This window comes from Solanum tuberosum, unplaced genomic scaffold (assembly GCF_000226075.1).
Source record: "Solanum tuberosum cultivar DM 1-3 516 R44 unplaced genomic scaffold, SolTub_3.0 scf00009, whole genome shotgun sequence".
Lineage (NCBI taxonomy): Eukaryota > Viridiplantae > Streptophyta > Magnoliopsida > Solanales > Solanaceae > Solanum > Solanum tuberosum.
In genome coordinates this window covers 3,728,944-3,749,688 of record NW_006238935.1, presented here as the reverse complement: position 1 = coordinate 3,749,688, position 20,745 = coordinate 3,728,944, and the positions used below count along the sequence as shown (strand labels likewise).

The following is a 20,745-nucleotide window of genomic DNA, read 5'->3' as shown; positions in this document are numbered from 1 at the left end:
GTTGGTTATGTATATGGAGTGATGAGCATTAATGTTGTAATTATAAGTGGAGATTTGGTTGTAGTTAGGATGGGAGTATATATATATAATCCGAGTATAGTAATAGTAAATGTAACGCATTGAGATATTTAATTGAGTAAAGGGTGGATGTACATGGTTGAGTGTTTAAAGGGTTTCTGTTTTGAGAGATGGTGTAATAAAGAGTGAATCGTTTTTATCCTGATTTAGAGATTTGCATGTGTTTGCAGCCAATATATATGAAATAGTGAGATCATTTTTCCACAGTTAGGAAAATGCAACAGGAAGAGAGCCAATCAGCAGCTTCGTGCACAAGGGCAAGTATGAAGAGAAAGTTCCATCAAGTTGGGGAGGTTAGATATTGTACTAGCTAGCTAGTCACCTTTCTTTGCACATTTTCTCTCTAATTACTAATTACCTCTTGCAGGACAAGGGCCACACCGCACGTTCATCCAAGTTCAATAGTAACTCTATTTTCTACATACATCTTATCTTATATATGCTATGCGCCACCCATTTATTTAACTTGTAGAGTTGGGATTCTTTTTTATCTATCAGGTAAACCAACAAAGTTGCCAGAAAAACGTATACTACAACTTATTCTCGACGTTCTGCAACGGTTAGTTAGCAATATTCATCCTCAAATTATACATACATTATAAGGAATATCTTACTACTTTTTTATCATGTTAGGAGGGACACCTATGAAATATTTGCAGAACCAGTTGATCCCACTGAGGTTTCGTTCATCTTATGATTGATTGGGTTTGGTTTGGCTTTTGAAGGCCAGCCATGTCTTGTTAGTGACTTACATACATCTTGTATTTCTTTTAAGGTGGAAGATTACTATGAAATCATTAAAGAGCCTATGGATTTTGGTACAATGAGGGCTAAGCTTCATGAAGGAATGTATCACAACCTCCAACAGTTTGAGGTAAATTGGATCATCTTTTTCGCAAGTTGAGATAATAAATAATAGTACTTGATTGTAGCAGGCAGCATTTGAACCTCCAATCATTAGTTGATGTACTCTCATCAACTGACCTTTAATTTGTTTGGTCTTAATAATCTTGAGAATTTCCTTGTACCTTAATCATCTTTTGAAACTGCAGCGTGATGCATTTCTGATTCCGAAAAATGCAATGCATTTCAACTCCTCTGGTACTGTCTACTTCAGACAGGTATTTCTTTTTACACAATTTCATTTTTACAAATATCACCAGAACTAACAAATTCTAATGTTTTTTTTACAGGCTCGTGCTATATATGATCTAGCTAAGAAAGCATTTCACGTCCTAAAAACTAATCCCAAAAACATTGAAGTAGAATTTCCGGTGAACAGACGTAGATCGATGAGAAGATTGCAAAATGAGGCCAGGGATACAAGACATGTCATACCAGAAGGTGCCCTTGATGTTTCTTCCAAGAATATTGGACTTGGCCCAAGTGTTCCATCAACATATAGAAGAAGCAGCAAAGAAAGGCCTTTGTTATGCACCAAAGATGCTGCTCCGATTGACAGTGCATTCTTATTAGGTAAGACAGTGAGATTTACACGTGTTTCTTTGATTATCAGTTATACTCTTGACAAATACTCTAATGGGGAAAGTAATTCCTGGTTATTCACTGTATTTAAACAGGTAATAGACATGCTCAAAGGTTGTCTTCTCTTGGTGCTGGTCGTTGTTCTACATACGAATTTTTCAGGCCTTCGCCTTACCATGACACTAGCTCATTTCTGTGTAACCAGAACCCCGACTCACTAATTCTTGTAAGTTTTTTCTCCCCAGCCTGCTTCCTTTAAAAACCGAATCACATAATTCAGTCAGTTTAGTTGGAGGATATTTTTCTGTCATGTATTTTATACTAGGCTACAACATACATGAAAAAAATGTAAGTGCATATTTAAAAATATTTGATTTTGATATTGTAGAACAGGAACGGTAGTTACAGAGAGAGCTTGATGACATTTGCCAGAGATTTAGGACCAACAGCACAAATGGTTGCCAACGCGAAAATGCAAGGGAGCCATCCATTTCTTCTCTCACACACAACTAAAGGTCCTCCAACGTGCTTAGGATTCGCTGCCTTTGCACATGTACAAAACCAATCTAATACTGGAGTTCTAACCTCATCTCAGAAGCTGTCTAGTCCTGTTCAAGGTTTTTGCTCCGTTCTCAAAAGCACCAGTGATAAGATCGATGTGAGTAATGTTGCAAAGGGAGATGAGACTTGCAAAATAGCTGGCATGAGCAGTCAGAAAGGGGCCCTTCCTCGCACAGAAAATTCAGAGAAGAAAAGTACATCAATTTTGTGCTACAAAAGGAATGTTCATAAAGTAACAGAAGAAGCGGCCAAGAAAACTCAAAATGGAAGCGAGAGAAAAGAGAATAACTTGGGAACTCATATCGTTACTAATGGGACATCTGGGGATACGAAGAAACCCGGCAGAAGAAGTGCGAAGGTTGAAGAAAACAAAGTTCTTCCAGTTGTACTAGCTCTAGAGCAATCTCATTCAAGTCTATCTGAGTTGAAGTGGAGAAACAAGAAGAGTTCCAATTTCACATCACGTAAGGCACGATCACAAAGCAAGATTGCAGAGCCCAATGTCACTGGGACAATTCCAGGTCAAACTAAAAATAACAGCTTTAGATCAAAGCACGAAAACAAAGCAGCTATTTGTGATCAAAACAACAATTTTGGCAGCAGTATCAACCCAACTTTTCTTGAGACAATGAGCCAATCTTCAGAGTTGAAATTGAACAAGACAATTCCTGTAATGCCATTTCCAGGAATATTGAGCTCCAGGTTCACTTTTGATATGCCGTTCTTGAAAGCTCAGCTAAATCAAATGAATCCAGTAGGGGAAAATGACATGCCTCAAGTATCAAGAGATAACATGGAGTGGTCATTGTATGGTCACGGAAGTAATAATAAGATGGGCAGGAAAGTAAATCCATCGGTGTCGTCTCTGCAAGACAGACCAAACGGTACTCTGCAGACCATGCCGACTTTCATTTACAATAATCAATCATCACATCATTCAATAGACACTGACTTGGCCCTTCAGCTCTGAGTTAGTTTGAACAAATGCTGTTAATTTATCCCAAGTAGATTGCTTCCTGGATATTGTTCTGTCATGTAAAGCGTACAGTACATTGAATTAAAAATATCCTCTGAGAAAGTTGATTGAGTTAATCCTTGTAACAACTTAAAATCAATGCATAGGATATAACTCATATATGCCTCTCTCCTCTCCTGTTTATTTTAGTTTTGGTTGGCCTTAAATGTGCAAGGTGAAGGATCGAAACACAAAGTAGCACATATCACATGATTTGATTCTTCATGCATAAGTGAAGTTAACTTGAGAAAATTAAAGATGGTATGGTGACTATCGGCTAGGCCCACCAAATAAATAAGAAGAGGGATTAGCAAGATTACACAATTTAGTACATTCAAATGAGAGTGGTATAAAAATTGATGTTTTGAAGAAGTTGAACGTAATTTAGAATAGAAAGTAGATTCCAACAACCCTTTTGATTGTATAGTAGTGAGAACATATTTATAAGTCATCAGGAAAAAAAGTAGAAAAAACATTTGAGTATAAACATGAAATAGAGAGTTGGAATAAAAAGTGTGTGGAATGAACATATAAATATTTACCTTCCTTCAACAAGACTTGTATTTAAACAAAAAAAGAATTAATTGGTGTTTGCAGATTTATATTTAAAAAATGAAAGTCAAATTTGTTAAGTAGAGAGTAGTACTCCATAAATAGGGGATGTGTGTGTGAGTGTAACTTAAAAGGAGGAGTTGGTTGGAGATGCAGATTGTGTGTGGGGTGTCGAATATATGTTGTTATGTTTGTGGGGTCTAATAATCCAAGTGAAGATGGCGTATAAAAAGAGACAAGGGATGAGCAAGTCGTCAACTTTGAGCATTTTCCGTCCACCTTCCGATGAGGATGAGAATGAGAATGATGATGAAGGAGATTCGTTTTGTTCGTCAACTCTTGCCGCTCAGGCTATTAATTAGAGCCTCGGTTGCTCATCGCGACTCTTCTTCTCTCTCCTATTTTCCACAACCGGTCAGAACCCCTTAAGGCTAATGAGTACTCAAACTTTAAGAAGTTTTGTTTGTATACAATAAATAATGAAATACTTGTTGTCCAATCAGGCCTCACTCTCAAGTGCAGGTCCAGGTGGTTTTTGGGGAGTTCTCGTAAGTAAAGCCAAAGCAATTCTTGAAGGAGATGATCAGCAATTTCAATCTCCCACAAATCAAAACCAGGTCTGATCATCACCAGCGGCAGCTAAACGTAATAGGGGGACTAAAGCAAATTAAATTTCAATTCGAAGTCTAAAATATAAACAAACTTCGTATACGTATTTATTTAAATTTTATTTTTCTTACACTATTTAGATGAAATTTAATATTGTTTTTCAATTACTAGTTTTAGGTAAGATTTTATCAGCTCAACATTGAAATACATCATTTCAGTGAGGCAATTATTATATGAATTGTTAACACTTAAAATAATTCTATAAGTAATAAGTTGACAAATATTAAATAAAGATAAGAGTAGAATCATAGAATCTCAAGAAGTTGATGACTTGATATACCTCATTTTAATATACTTGTTGTAATGCTTGAAACTAAAATTTTAAAACAAATAAAAAAGAATTTGTAATACACTTTGTTCAACATTTTTCACTATTAATTCTTATTTAACAAAGTACAAAAGATGTTAAAGTGGGTGAAACAATATATTTTTTAAAATATTATACTTTTTATCATAAATAATCAATTTTTTCTATAAAAATTTAACACATAATTTATTCTTAATAAAAATTTGGGGCTAAGGCATAAGTCTTATTTTACAAAGCATAGCCGCCCCTGATCATCATCATCCATCAACTTTTCATGATCTAACATCTTTCAAAAATATCCAGTTTTATCACAACCATAACGTCGTCTCCACAAAAATGAATAACCCTATACTGCGCAAACGCCTCCATGCACTCACATCTTCTTTGAACCACATTGGTGATGCCATTGGAAATGCATTGGAGGTATGGTATAATGACTACATTCACTTAATTCTTTCCTCATATATTCTCCATTAATGAATTTATACTTATCTCTCCACATCTCTTTCTGCTCTGATCTATTGTGCCTAAGAATGTCAAGTTGATTTTCTCAACAACTTAATACTAGTGTATATGATTTCCTAACCTAGTAACATAATCTTTTCTTCAATCTCAGGAGGGACGTACAATTGTTGAGTACAAGACCGCTGACATTATTCAAGAGACGCAAACTGCACATCACGAGAAAATTAGGTACCAACTCTGACGAGCAAAATCATGTCTCTACTCTAAATAGCCAAAGGCAGCAATCCTCAACACAAACCAATCATGAAGATCAACTAAAGGCATCTCGTGATGTAAGTTGCAAATTTATGAACTAAGGCCATAAAAATCCTCAACTCTACTTCACAACTGTAGTTCAAAATCTCCTTACTTACTTGTGATGAATTGAAGTGCATGATTAGTCTGCATTCAGGTGGCGATGGCAACTGCTGCTAAAGGGAAGCTTCTTCTACGAGAGGTGAAAACTGTTAAAGCAGATGTTGCTTTTGCAAAACTTAGATGTTGTCAGCTTGAAGAAGAAAATAAAATCCTTCGGGAGTCTTGTGAAAAGGGAGACAATCCTGCAGATGATGACATGGTAATCATCCACCTACAATTGTACAAGTGGTATAAATACATGCGTTTTCATGGATCTGAAATTGCAGATACGGCTTCAACTTGAAACACTATTAGCAGAGAAGGGTCGTCTTGCACATGAGAATTCTGTGTACGCTCGTGAGAATCGCTTCTTAAGAGAGATTGTGGAGTATCACCAATTAACTATGCAAGATCATGTTGTGTATCTGGATGAAGGCATTGAACAAGTGTCAAGGATGCATTCTACTTCCCCTCCAACACCTCACTAACACCCCAAGATAATGAAGCCACACCAGGGGAACATTTCACAACACAATGATTTGCTGCTGCGACTCCCCACTTCATATAACTTTTTTCTACCACATTTTTTGTTTCTTCTCTTGTTCAAATCTTGTACTTGCCCGGGAATAGAAAAGAGTTGGTTAAAGGTCTCATGAGTAAAGCATAGAGCAGTTTGAACCCCATTTTGAAGGATGTGATAAGGGAAGAAGTGATAAGAAAAGAAGTGGCTTCATACAAGTATTATTTAGAGAAAATACATAAACTTATACCCTTCTTTTATAACCAGACACTCAGGGATCGTTTGGTACAAAGATGCATAATACAGGGATTACAAACGCATGGATTAGTAATATAGGGATTAGTTTTTATCAAGTGTTTGGTCCATTTGATTTTCAGGGACAAATAACTTCATCATTGCTAATTCATATTTTGTCATTAAAAATCTTGTATGACGAAAAAGATTTCGTCAATCCTTCGTCACTAAATGTGTTCGCTAAAAGTATACAAAGACGATTTAGTGCTTCGTCGCTAAAAGCATTATATTAACTACAAAAAGAAAAATCGTCCCTAAATGCATAAACATTTATGAAGAATTTATTTGTCATAAAAAGTGTAACTCTTTTGTAGTTAATAGTATGTTTTGCCACTAAAAAGGTTATTACTACCGACAAAATTATATCAGCAGTTGTCTTGAACAAATGTAATTTCGTCACTAATGACTACTTTTTATATAACAAAAAAATTATTATGTCCTTAAATGTATAAATTAGTGACAAATTTATTATTATAAAAAAGTTAATAATTTCGTTGTTAAATTTTTCATTTTGTCTCTAAAAGTATTGTTTTTACCGACAACATATATTGTCAGTTTAAATTATCATGATTAGTGACAATTATAGTTGTCACAAAATAAAAAATTAATTCGTATTCAATAAAAAGGGTTACTAGAACAATGTATTTTTTGTCACCGAATGTAGTCAACTTCTGATGAACTAATTTATTTTGAGATGAAAACACTTGTCTTAAAAAGTTTAATTTGGTCGTTGCTAAAACTTACTTTTGAAGATAAAATATTTTGTCACTAATTACTATCAATTGATGACATTTAATTATTTTATATTGATATTATTTATTAAATTAGAGTTGCATAAATTAAAAATTAAATAATAAAACATGCTAGATATTAATAGAATTCACCCATGATCATGTAATTAAAAATAATTAAAATTATACTAACATAATATCTCGTTACAAACTCCTTAAATAAAAGTAAAATTGTTCAATAACAAAAAATATCTAATTGAAATATGCTAAATATTACTCCTAAACTAAGAAATATAAGTAAAAGTTCCTTCCAAGGTCCAGTAATATGATGACACATAGCTTGCAATTAATCTTGATTCAATTCTCACCTTTTATACATGTGAAAAAAGAGAAAAAATAAAGAAGTGTTTATACTAGGGTAAAAAATAAAATATGTTACACAATTCGTCTTTCATATGTTGTAATGACCAGTTTCATAAGGCTTATTGAATATAGATTATTTGTGGAGTATATCATCACAAACTACTCTACATAGAAACATAAACTCCATCAATATATTCATGAAAACTACTAACAATTGAAATATAATGTAACTTATGCAGAAATTATCACATTAGAATCAAATATGATGTGAAATAAAGGAGAAACTACATATAATATTGTATTGGTATTGTAATTTATTTTTGTGTTTTCTTGTGTTGGCGTGTGTTGCCCGTAGTGGGTGTAGGGTGTGTGGGATGTGTTTTCTGACTGTGTATTGTTGTTGGTATGAGGGAGTATCGTTGATTGTGAGTATTAGTTGTAGGAATGGGTAGTATACATATGTTGTAATTTTTTCGTACTTCTGCGTGTGTGTGTGGTTTTACTTTTTTTTTTTTTTTTTTTTTTTTTTTAGTTTTGCAGTGGTGTGGGGTAGATATAGGATGAAAGATGAGGTGAGTAGTGGTGTGAGAAAGTGGGGGTAGTGTAGGTGTAGTGGGGAGGATAATGGGTAGTTTAAGATTATTTTTTATTATTATTATTTTTGACATAATAAATATATATAATAAAAATATTAGCTAACTATTTTGGACTAATAAAAAATATAAGAAAAATTAAATAGTTAATCGAAAAATATAATGAAGAAACATTAACTTATTTATTTAAAAGAAAACATATTTTTGTAATTTTTTTTTTTTTGATTAAAAATAAAACTTAACCTAAAACATGACTTTATTTTTATAGTTTTCAAATAAATTAAAATAAACTTACTAAAATAAGATAAAATTAAAATATTTAATTTAGACTTATAACAAATATTTAAGGAATAAAAAATGATGTAAAAGCTTATGTTCGATAAAAAGTTACATGTTTACAAAGATTATAGTAAATGGTGTGCAAAGGGTTCATATCTTTTTTTTGGGGCCAAGTCAAAAGGCAACCTTATTTTTGAAAAACAAAAATTAATAGTATTGTTTTAAGAAAATAAAAATTGGTGTTATTTTTGTCAAATTAAACACGGTCATAAAGTCCCAAACAAAAAAAAAAAGATTAAAAAAAATTACTGCCTTATAGTGTTATCCTAGCTTTTTTGGTTATAATTATCGTTACTTTTGGGCAAAACAAAACTTCAACTCCATAAGACTTTTATTTTGGTTATAGAGTCCAACACAAATCTTACTTTGAATTCAATTAAATATTTATTAAAATTGATATAATATTAACATAATAATTTTAATGATAAACTACTTTATTAGACATACATCACTAGCATACATACTAATTTTACATGTACTTTCAAACAATTACATATATTATTACTTTTAATATTTTATACCATATATTATTGAAGATACAATGAATATTCATATCCCTTAAAACTAGGATTGATATTATCTTTACATTTATCAAACTCTAACTCTTCCTCTTCCACTTTCCTTGATCACTAGAAATTTACTGAGAAGAAATACCCCATTAAAATAGATGTTCTACGACTTGTCAACACACATCAAATTCTTAGCTTTTGATTTTCTCACTCTGAAACAAATCTCACATGAATCCACCATATTTTCTCGCAAGAGGAGACACATTTCGCACGCAGAGATCACAATCGGAATAGTTGTAACAGAGATTTCAAGCTCAATCAATTTATCAAATTCGACATTGATGACTATGGATCAACCAAGAAAGTTTGTATCACTTCTTCCGTCGGATCTAGGTGCAATGAGAAACACCGATGAATCAAAAGGTGAAGCAAATTGTGCCGCGGTTAGATGCTCTAACCAGCCACAACCGTAATCGAAAAGTTTCAATAAGAGGAGATTTACACATTTATTTGATACATTATTGACGTATCTGATACATTATTGAGATACAATTATATGTATCTATTTTTTATCAATGTATCTTATTAAGTGTGTATGTATCTAATGATTATATTGGAGATTTATGTATTATTGGAAATTTACGCATGTATTTGACACAATTTTATTCTATTATATATGTATCTGAGTCTTGCCATATGTATATGATCTTCTATCATGTATCTTATTATTATCATATATATTTTTATGCTATTACAATGTATCTAACTATTTTCATATTTATCTGAGATACATGTTTTTGGATATAACGTATGAAATTCATACTTGAAACGTCAAATTATACCTATAAAAGATACATGAAATAATATTAGATCATATAAATAGATACATGAAATTAATATTAGATCATATAAATAGATTTGAAGGTATTTGTATGATACTCACGTATCTAAGTGCTTAGTTTATTAGATACATTATATATTGATAATAGATACAACAAATTAATGAATTTATTATTTTAAGAGTAATGAAATGAAACTAATCAAATTACTTGACCAAGATATACATGTTTTTTTCTTTTCTTAATAATATTAATAAATTTATTATTTTCAAAAATAAGAAAATGAAATTAATTAAACATAGATACACTTTTGATTTCGGCCTTATATTAAGGGATTTAATGAATTTAAATTTTCAGAATTAATTGTCCATGTATTTTTAAAATCCTCAATTAGTACTCTAATTAAGAAAATTCATTACAGCCAATTAATTTAAATAAATAAAATATGTATCCCGATTTTATAATTCGGCAGATACATGCATCTCACAGATTCAGATTCATGTATCCTAAACACGAAATATGGTGGAATAATTACTAGAATGGGTACCTTTTAATAAATAATTATTGATTTTAGCGATACTTTTTATTTATTACTATTTATAGCAATACATACCAATATTAGATAAATCTGCAATATGTATTAAAAGTGAATTATGCATACAATATATGTTTATTATGGAAAAATTACTTGAATGGGTACCTTTTAATAAATAATTATTGATTTTAGCGATACTTTTTATTTATTACTATTTATAGCAATACATACCAATATTAGATAAATCTGCAATATGTATTAAAAGTGAATTATGTATACAATATATGTTTATTATAGCTATGTTAAAATATATTATGCTAGTTTGGTAAGAGATTGACACATTGTATTACAAGTGTAATCAAATGTGTGATAAATCTATTATCCATCAATAAAACTTATATTATATGTGTTTTGTAAATTGTTATTTGCAATATGTATTAAAATTGTATTATAAATGTATTCAAAGTGATCAAGTGAAAAAAATGTTATTGCTATAAATGGTAAATATTTTCGTAATATAGCATATTTATGTAAGTTTCCCTAATATGGTAGAGGAAGTAATATTTGAAACTATCGGAAATCTTAGTAATTAGGACAGAAACTAGTGGGATTATGTAGTTTGTGCTCTTATTTTAATCTATGATTCCACTTTTTGCTCTTCATTAAAAGAATCTTTAATAGAAAAAAATGTCATTTATATTTTTCTAATATTTAAAATCAACAAAATAACATAAAAACTCCTAAATCTAAAAGGAATCCAAAGTGACAAGTTTTAAACGTGACTACATAAAATGAAAAGTTTTATAACCCTAAAAATATTGAAAAAAATTGTTACTTTTTTTGTCAAATAACTGTTAATTTATCCTAATATTTAGAATTTTGAAATTTACATATTTGTAAGATGTAATATTATTTCCTCATAATTATTATTTTACTATTAACTTAATTGAATTATGTGGTATACCATACATATTAATAATAAAAGAAGAACGTCTGACGTTTAGAAAAGAGTATTGGGTATTGTGTTTTCATGTACTTTAACTTTCGATTTCAATGTTAGAATTTTAATTTTATATTTTTAAGTTTTTTTATTTTCAATGTAAATTGAATTGTTGGAGTTGTTTTTGACACATTCATTACATTGAATTAAATGTGTAATAAACACTTTAGAATATGCAAAAAAAAAAGAGTCAAAATCAAAAATATTTAATAGAAATAGTTTATCATGTGTTCACGTGTTTAATTGAAATATGTCGTAGTTCGAGTATCTAACTAAAATTAATTAACAAATTTAAGAAATTGTCAATGTATTCCATCTAATGTATTTATATCTTAATATAATAAATATCTATAATTACAAATTATATAGCTAATTCATACGCGCTCAAAATATATTAAATTCAATCATTGTATCAATATAATAACATTCATTTTCATTATTTGAAATATTGCATTTAGTAGAAATAATGCATTTTAATTATTTCACACACGCACGCACGCACGCGCACACACACTTCGTTGGTTTTAATTTTTTTCCTCGCCAATTAACGAATGGACTTTGTCTATTTCTTATGAAGCACTTATATTATTCTTTTTGTCAGTTGTCACTTGTAATTATGAACAATTGTAGCAAAAAAAATTGTATTTAGCTATGAATTCTTTTTGTAGAAAATAATTGACTTATTCACTACAAATTTTAAGTCGTCGCTATTAACATCTAAAATATTTTATGACAATTTTTTCTTGTCACTAAATCATATGTTGATTAGAGACAATAAAGTGATTGTCACCAATTGTTTAAATTATTAGTGATGAAAATAAATGTCACAATTAAATTTAAATTTTATAGCTAAAACTTATAATATTTAACTACGAACTCTAATTTGTCGATAATGTAACAACATATTTTTTGAGACGAAATTTTTTTGTGTCCAAAAGGCAATGTAATTTAAGACAAAAATAGTTCGTCACGAATTAGATATATCATTAGTGACGAAATAATGTGTCACGAATAATATTAAATTCGTGACTAACCCTACTCAATAAATGGCGCCAATGCATTTTTTTGTGGGAAACTTTAGTTGACAAAGCTTTGCTACGAAATTTCGTGTTTCGTCACTAAAGTATGTGTCTCATATATTTAAGTACGAAAAGTAATTTTTGTCACTAAAAATGAACAATTAGTGAGGAATCTCATGTCGTAGCTATATATCATATTTGTTGTAGTATGTTTGGTTTAAAACTCTAGAAAAAGTTTCTTTCCTATTATACCCTTGAGTTATTATGAGATTGTTGGAAAAACAATATTAATATCTAAAAATACAATATTCTTGAGAACTTTCAACTCAACAAATAACTTATGCAAATTGAATTGCCTTTAAGGCAAATTTGGCAGTTGACAAACGTTTTTTTTCTTATCAAACTTTTGTGCACTTTTAATAGCATTGATAGACTACTAAAATTCCTTTTAAATCTAACGTTCTTTTGACCAATTGCCTCCTATTATTGATTGTCATTAACCCCTATTTATTGTCTGACAATTGTTGGAGCCTAATCTTATGTTGTGCTCTTCAGCTATATATATTATCCTTCCACTATTGATTAAGATAGTAGAAAAGAACAAAGAGAGTTTCTTCCATCTCTTTCCATACTATGTTGTGCTGGGTTTTCTTTTGGATTAAATCTTTGTTAGTTTCTGGTTCCTAGTTTTATACTAGAAGGGTTTGTTGATTCCTGGGGATACACCCATACCGGGTAGAATATCCTTAAGGACAATGTCTTTCGACACGCCTCAAGCTATGAGAATTTTTACAAGAGTTCGTGGTGAAGTATAATATTTGGTGAATTCGGTACAAGTGTTCGTGATGAAGGTATTTTCCGTAAGATTTACAATAATCTTAAGGATATTTGACTTTTATTTTACGGAAAAACAATTACAAAATTTTGATAAAACTATCTGATTACATTTAAAATTTCCATTGCTCACGTTGATTTATGAGTATCATGGGTATTCACTTTCTCTAAAGAGGAGGTAAAGTTATTCTGGTTCTTGGGTCTTTTCTACTGATGAAGAGACATCAAATTTCCATTCGTAAAACAAATAGAAGGCCAATTGAATTTTTGTATTCACATTAATAAGGTACGTACCACGCTTCAGTTATATGTTATTTCAGCTTTACTCTATCCTGCATGCTCAGTACCTCTCAAGTATTGACGCATACTCTGCGCTACATCTTCTCGTGATGTAGGTTTAGGTTATCAGCTTTCAGATCACGCATAGATCGGTTTCCAATCTCTAGCTCAGTAGCATTAGTGGTGAGTCCTCATTTTCCGAGGACAATAGTTATGTTATTTACTTCAGTAGTTCAGTCTTTTAGTTTCAGTATTGCTAGATTTAGCTAGGGTATGTACCAGTACCTCTAGTCAGTTAGAGGCCATGATCAGACATAGTTAGATTCAACTTAATATTTGAGTTGATATTTCTCTTGTATTAAACTCTCAGATTTGATATATTCAGTTTAGAATGGGTATTCCCCATCACTTTCCTTTTCATGATATTTAAGCTTCCGCATCAGTTATTATTATTCTTCCTATGCTTATGTCATGCCAGCATGGTTAGCTTGGGGTCACTTGTGATCCTAGGTCCCGTGTCCGCGTCTTGGGGTAGCTCGGGGCGTGAAAATTTACCTCTAAAACTCCTGCATAATCTAATCACATGTCTTAGTGCCATTCATTACAAGTTACACAAAACATAACAAATAGTTTAACGATTATTCACAAAACGCAAGATATATGTGGGAAAATATTATTAAATAAGCATATAAATATGCCTAAGATCAGTGATCCTGAAGTAAAGCAGTTTGTTCGACACTGACCATTGTATCATTTTCGTAACAACCGACTAACCAAGCAATACTAGAGGATTTGAAAACCATTCACGAATATAAGTGATCCTCAAACAATTATCATGCGCATATGTGAATCAAATTCTCTTGTGTAATGATCTGTCTTGTCATTTTCTCCATATCTTGTATTTTTTGACATTTAGAGATTTCCCACAGGGACTCCAGGTTATTTATGACTTGTTGGGACTGACAGTTCGATCGTCATTCTTTGGGAGTTTATGTAAGTTTTCATGTTTTAGAGCTTTTGAAGATTGAACAGTTCACTTTAGTAAAAAAATCGATAAATTACCTCAAAATGAAATTCTATTTGTTGAGTTAGCTTTTGAATATCGAGTTCTGTCTACAAGATCATTTCGTTCGGGTCCCGAGGCTTTCAAATTCATTTCCAGCTACCTTATAGATTTTTGGTTAAATGAAGCTTGTATGTGAGATCCACTCTTCGTCGAGACGACCTCTGATGGAAGTATTGAAATCTCCCTTGAGTTTGAAATGTCTAATTTGGTTGGGTAGTATAGGTAATTGGTGTGTACGATTTTCCTAACCCATCTCGAGCACCTGAACGGAGTCTGTTTGGACTTTGCTTAAATTGGCAGCCTCTGCTAGTGTAGCCGCCTATGTGGACCTAGATCGCTTAAGATGCCTTGGTCGTTTTAGCGGGGCTTTCCATTGAGGGGCCTAGTCACTTTAGCGGCCAAGTGACTACTTTTTCTGTCATCACTGTAAGTTAGATCTGTTTTCAACAACTCATTTAATTATGTTTGCTTCAATTGTGAGACATTGAGAGCCCGATTTGGAGTGGATTCTACTAGTTGTTGTGAGAATTAGTTGGTGGATTGCTTTGGGACCTTGTTAGACTCGTTGTTGGCGCGATTAAACCCGTAAGTTTCCTTCAAATTTCCTCTGTTTTAGTCTTTAATTGTGATCGCTTGATCATGATAGCACATGATCTGTTTTGGCTCGAATTAAGCTCGGGTTGTGCACGTCTTCGGGGGCACAGGTTCCTTGAGTTGAGTGGGACCTATTGTCGGAGTCAATTTCGTGATTCCTTGCACGAGTCTTACAATGCTATTTTTGGCTCGATTTTAGTTTCGTCTTCAATCGTTATGAATGGGGTGTCAAAATGTATGTATTGACACCGTGGTAATTTATTTTATAGAGTGACAACAATCAGAGGAAGTTTAGAAGAGTAAAACCCTAGATTAGTAGAATTTGGAGCGTGTGCGATCCACATCAAGGTAGACTATGACTTACCAATATTAGATTTCGGTTGTGTTGGTATTTTCATTAAGCTTACCTAGTTTTGAGAGGGTTCTTAGAATAATTCTTGTTTAGTTGATAGAATTCTTACCTTAGCTTACATTTTCTGGTACATGTTTTACCTTGGGTGCGATGCCTATCATGCCTTGTTGAGCTCTATGCCTATTGTATTTATACTTGTAAGTTATTATTGGCCTTAGTTAGACTTAGACTAGTAATTGCCATAGAATTGCTATTTAGATCCATTCTGCCTTAAAAAATCTTTCAATGTTTGGTCAGGCGATTCTAGTTCCTTATAGATTAATGTAGAACTTTTGGGTATGATAGTGTGAATCCTCATCTCGATGAAAACTTTTTCCTCATTAGATCTCCATCCATAATCTCCATATGCTAAGTCCTTGTGTGATTGGGGTGTGACTTTGAGCCTTGTTAGATTAGATTTGGACTTGGGTTTTGATCTATAGTGAGTCCTTCGTAACTCCAGGGGCAGGTGTCGATCCATGACATTCCCTTAAAATGATGAACGTTTATTTATGGGGTTCTTAGGAGTGTACTAGCCACGGTTCAAGGTACAAGCACACCACTTGTAGTCGGGTTTTAGTCCTGGCCTTATGGTTCTATATGGTTCGTCGCACCCCATTTTTCGCAAAACGGGTTAATGCAACGACATGACAACTCTTTTAGAATTATTAAAAAGAGAGCTGCTACCTAACAAATTAAAGGTGCATAAGGAACCATTCTAAACAAATTAAAGGTGCATTTGAGACAACCAAAGGGCATTAATCATTTAATAAATAAATTATGTGATCAAATAGGCAAAACTTTATTTAGACCGAATTGACAAACATATGTGAAGTGATTATTAATTAATAGAAACATTTTAGTGGTAGGATAATAAGACAAGTTAAACTTAATTATCATAATATAAAATAGACATGTGAAACTAATTTTCTAAAATAAATATTAAATGATAAGACAACAATTAATTAAGAAAATATATAAGCGAGAGAGACTTAACACTAAAAGATGTGTAAAACTATAAATGATCTAATGTAAACTAATCTACCCCAAACAAAGATAAAACATTATTATAAAAGTTGAGCATTAAAAATACTTAAGATTAAACCAATCTGTAAGAGAATTTATAGATGCTTCAAATGTTTGTTTCATTCTAGGTATGATACTACAATATTATTAGTCGTGCTCCTCCATCATAGAAATATTTTTTATTTGAGATCAATCATAGAAAATAATAATAGTATTCAAAGGAAAATTGAAGATTTGATTTAAATACAAACACAGAAATATATTTACGTATAAGTACATATAATCCTTTTTTTAAAAATGTTTGGTAGGTGGTACTCCCGGGGACTCATCAACTTAGTTAAAAAATGGAATTAGACCTCCTAATTTCTGTTACTTTCCCACTAACTATAGGTTAGGATATAGTACTTATATATAATAGTGTCATGTCCAATCCACTTTATGAAAAAACATAATTGAACAATGACTTTAATAAAAAACTTTAACAATGAGTTAGGATGCCTGAAACATCACACAAGTAAAAATACACGCATGGGAGGAGGGGAAAGCAAGCACAGCGATGTAGTTGGATACAATGTATATATATAAAGGTGGATATAAACAATCTGATGTGACATCTCTCTATGATCAGCATTCCTATTTATTTTTTATCTTCCTTTTTTGACATTTTATATTTGTTTTGTACTTTTAAATTTATACTTTAAAAAATTGAAATTGTTTAAATCCATTACCTAATTAATCACATTTCTTTAAAACATTCCTCAAATTAATATACATTTAAGTAAATGGAAGATGGAGAGACCAAAAACTTTTCATTTTCTATATTCAACCTATAAAATAGAAATATTTGATCATCCATAAACAACAATAGACTATGTTATTTGTAGTTTTGATGATTTGACAAACCACGGGACCTTATAAAGGGACATGATCCTTGTGAAAATATACACACAACTGCCAGGCTGGAAAAAAAGTACAATTGGTTGGTGCACAGTCTCTGACTGTGGCAGAAATGACAGAAACCTCGGCCAATGGTATGGCCTCAAAGGCTGCAACTATTCTTCATAAAGATTATGTCCAATAGCCACAACCGTAGTTTTTGCAACTTGAAAACTCTCAAGAACTCTTGCAAAGGCTAACATCAAAGTGAAGAATCATCCTCAAGAACAACAGGGACCTGATAGAGCTGGAAGCTTAGTTGTCTTAGGATTATATCTTCTGTACTTGCATTGTAAATTTGTTCCTAATCTATAAAGGATTCAGATCTCGTGTTTGTTTGTAAAAGTCTAAATCAGTTAAGGGTAACTGATTTAGTGGGCAGCATTGTTTGCTGCTTAGTCAAATTTTAAATCTTCTAGGTGATAGTTAATTTAGCGGGCAATGTGGTAACTGTTTAGTCAAATTCTAAGTTGTCTAGTTGTGATAGCTTAGTGGGCAGTGTGGTATCTGCTTAGGCTCAGTAAGTAATAAAGTTATTACTTAGTTGTGAGATTAATAATTTCTTCTCATGTTGGGTGTAACTGAGTTTCACTTTTGCTTGAAGAGATTAGTGGAAACAATTGAAAATTCTGTGAGATAGGTCGTGGTTTTACTCCCTTGAGCAAAGAGATTTCCACGTAAACTGCTTGTGTTGTGTTCTCTTTAGTATTTATTCTTATTTACTGTTCTTGCTGAGTCAAGGGACCTGGTCCGTTGACTGATAGTGGACGCACACAATTTATCAATTGGTATCAGATCAGGTTCTCTCTAGCTGGTTAACACTAAGAGAGATACCCTTGTAAAAGAATGGCTGCTCCACTGAACCTTGAAGAAGGACAATCTTCAACACGACCACCTCGTTTCAATGGCCAGTTCTACAACTGGTGGAAAACAAGGATGCACGACTATCTAATGGCTGAAGATAGCGAGTTATGGGATATAATGTTGGATGGACCTTTCATTCCAACCACTGAAGTGAAAGATGGTGAAATCACAAAAGTTGTTCCAAAGACTCGCCAATAGTACAACGAGGCAGACAGAAAGAAGATCGAGAAGAGCTATAGAGCTAAGAAGTTGTTAGTGTGTGGTATAGGCGCAGAAGAATACAACCGCATTTATGCGTGTGAATCGGCAAAGGAAATCTGGGATTGTTTAAGAACAGCTCATGGGGGCACAGAGCAGGTGAAGGAATCGAAGGTGGATATGCTGACCACCCAATATGAGAACTTCACAATGAAGGAGGGGGAAACTATTCATGACATGCATACAAGAGTTTCCTCCATAACCAACGAGTTGCGAAGTTTGGGAGAACCTATTAGCTCCAGTAAGCAAGTCAGGAAGATTCTTCAAATTCTTCCCAAGACATGGGCAAGCAAAGTAGATGCAATAACTGAAGCAAAGGACCTGAAGGTTCTGACGATGGATGCTCTCATTGGAAATCTTAAAACTTATGAAATGAACAGAAATCAAGACATCTCAAAGAAGGAAACCAAGAAAGACAAGTCTCTAGTCCTCAAAATCACATCAGGAGAAGACTCTAGTGAAGAGGACGACATGGCCTATCTCACCAAGAGATTTCAAAAAATTGTGAGAAAACATGGAGGGTTTAGAAAAGGAGGGAATCCTCTTCGTGCTGCAACTGCTGGTGATCTCTGTCACAAGTGCGGAAAAGCGGGGCATTTCATAAGAGACTGCCCGATGCTCAAAGTTGAAAACAAAGAGTATCAAAGACCTGGAGGTGAAAAAGATAGGAGAAGGGACCTGGTACCTCAGAAAAATGCAAGAAAAGCTGCAACTGACTATGTCGTGAAGAAAGCTCTTGCTGTATGGGGGACTTCTCAAGTGAATCAGGAGAATCAGAATGTCCTGATGATGCATCCATGTTGGTTGTTCAAGATGATACTAACATATTTGATGGCCTGTTTTCTCTCATGGCAAAATCAGATGACGAGGACGATGAAGAAAAGGTAACTCTCCTTGACCTTAAACAAAACTTGAATACTTATTCTGTTAGAAAGCTAGTTGATGTTCTGATCGACTATGTCATAGAGTTAACGACTGAAAAGGATTCTATGAACAACAACTTAGATAGTTTGAGTGAAGAAAAGACAGTGATAACCGTTCACATGTCTGTTATTGAGGAACAAGTGATAGTTCTAGAAGTTGAAAACCTAGAACTCAAGGAACAACTGAGCCTAATGAATGAGAAATATAGGAAAAGTAAGGGGGAGGTCACTAGCTTGCAAGCAGAGCTAGAAGCCAGTCTAAACTCTGTTGAGACTAGACTTTCTCTAGCCTTGGAAAGAAATGATCAAATGGAGAGGGACTTGGTCTGTCTGAGAGAAGAACTCAAAACTTCTCTAAATGGACCAGCTCCATCAAGCTGCTTTCTAACATAACCAGTCAAAGCAACTACAATAGAAAGGGATTAGTTAGCTTGAACATTAATCCTCCTTACAATCCCCACAGTAAATATGTATCTGTGTCAGATAATCTATTGTGTCTTCATTGTGGTCGCAATGGCTATCTGAAAAAGGATTGTCCTGCCTGGAAGGCCTCACAAGAAAAATTCACAGTCTATTCTAGACAGAAAATAGCTCCAAAAAGGGGACCTGCTCCCATTCCTAAGTCCTTGAACAAGAAAAGAACCAACCTGCCTGATTGAGTAAGAAACATTCTTATTATGCCCTTTTCATCTTATTGGGAACTCAGATTAAAGTAGGTTTCCAAGTCTAATAACTGATCTTTGTTGCAGGGGAGTGAAGGAAGTAGCAGTCAGTTCTGGTGATGAGTCCACAAATATGACTCATTTAGATCTTTATTTAATGGAAATAGTGTCTTTTAATGCTTGTTTTATCTCAATACCTGATTAAAATGCTGAAGTTTCAGGTATTTGAAGTTTTAGTGGAAGCATGGACACTTAGGTGCAAAAGGAGAAAATAGGGCTGAAAAGAATAAGAAATGGAATCCTGCGGATCGCCGAAATGACATGAACCGCCCTTCGTTTCAGTACCCAAAGCCTTAAGGGAAGTGGATCAAAAGGCGAGGAAAGGAGCAGTCAACGAGTCGCCGATCAGTTTCGCGAAGCAGAACTGTACCACCCAATGATCCAGAATGCGATGATGCTAAAGGCGATGAGCTGACCAAAAGGCGGATCGCCGAGTTCATCGGTGATCTAGACTAATGTCGCCGAACAATCCTCCGCAGCACAATCTGTGAAAACTATAAATACTAGTTAGAATTGTAGTCTTAAAGGAGATGGGCAGAGTGGAACAATTATTATTATTATTTTCACTTTAGAACATACTTT

General features: G+C 33.0%; 1 protein-coding gene and 1 pseudogene across 1 annotated transcript; both read left to right on the top strand.

Annotated features, from left to right (window-relative positions):
- Window positions 1-293: 293 nt before the first annotated feature.
- LOC107061592 (PH-interacting protein-like) lies at window positions 294-3,094 on the top strand. The gene is made up of 9 exons (XM_015311101.1): window positions 294-371; window positions 446-482; window positions 577-637; window positions 712-757; window positions 854-952; window positions 1,131-1,199; window positions 1,272-1,554; window positions 1,659-1,789; window positions 1,952-3,094. Exons 1-9 carry the CDS (start codon window positions 294-296, stop codon window positions 3,092-3,094), a joined length of 1,947 nt encoding a protein of 648 aa, XP_015166587.1.
- An 815-nt stretch (window positions 3,095-3,909) lies between these two features.
- LOC102594157 (uncharacterized) lies at window positions 3,910-6,016 on the top strand (annotated as a pseudogene).
- Window positions 6,017-20,745: the final 14,729 nt, after the last annotated feature.

Excerpts from the sequence above, each read along its gene's own strand:
- LOC107061592 (XM_015311101.1), top strand. The coding sequence starts at position 294 with ATGCAACAGGAAGAGAGCCAATCAGCAGCTTCGTGCACAAGGGCAAGT. Across the intron at positions 758-853 it reads AACCAGTTGATCCCACTGAG|GTGGAAGATTACTATGAAAT; the intron begins GTTTCGTTCATC and ends ATTTCTTTTAAG. Across the intron at positions 1,200-1,271 it reads GTACTGTCTACTTCAGACAG|GCTCGTGCTATATATGATCT; the intron begins GTATTTCTTTTT and ends TTTTTTTTACAG.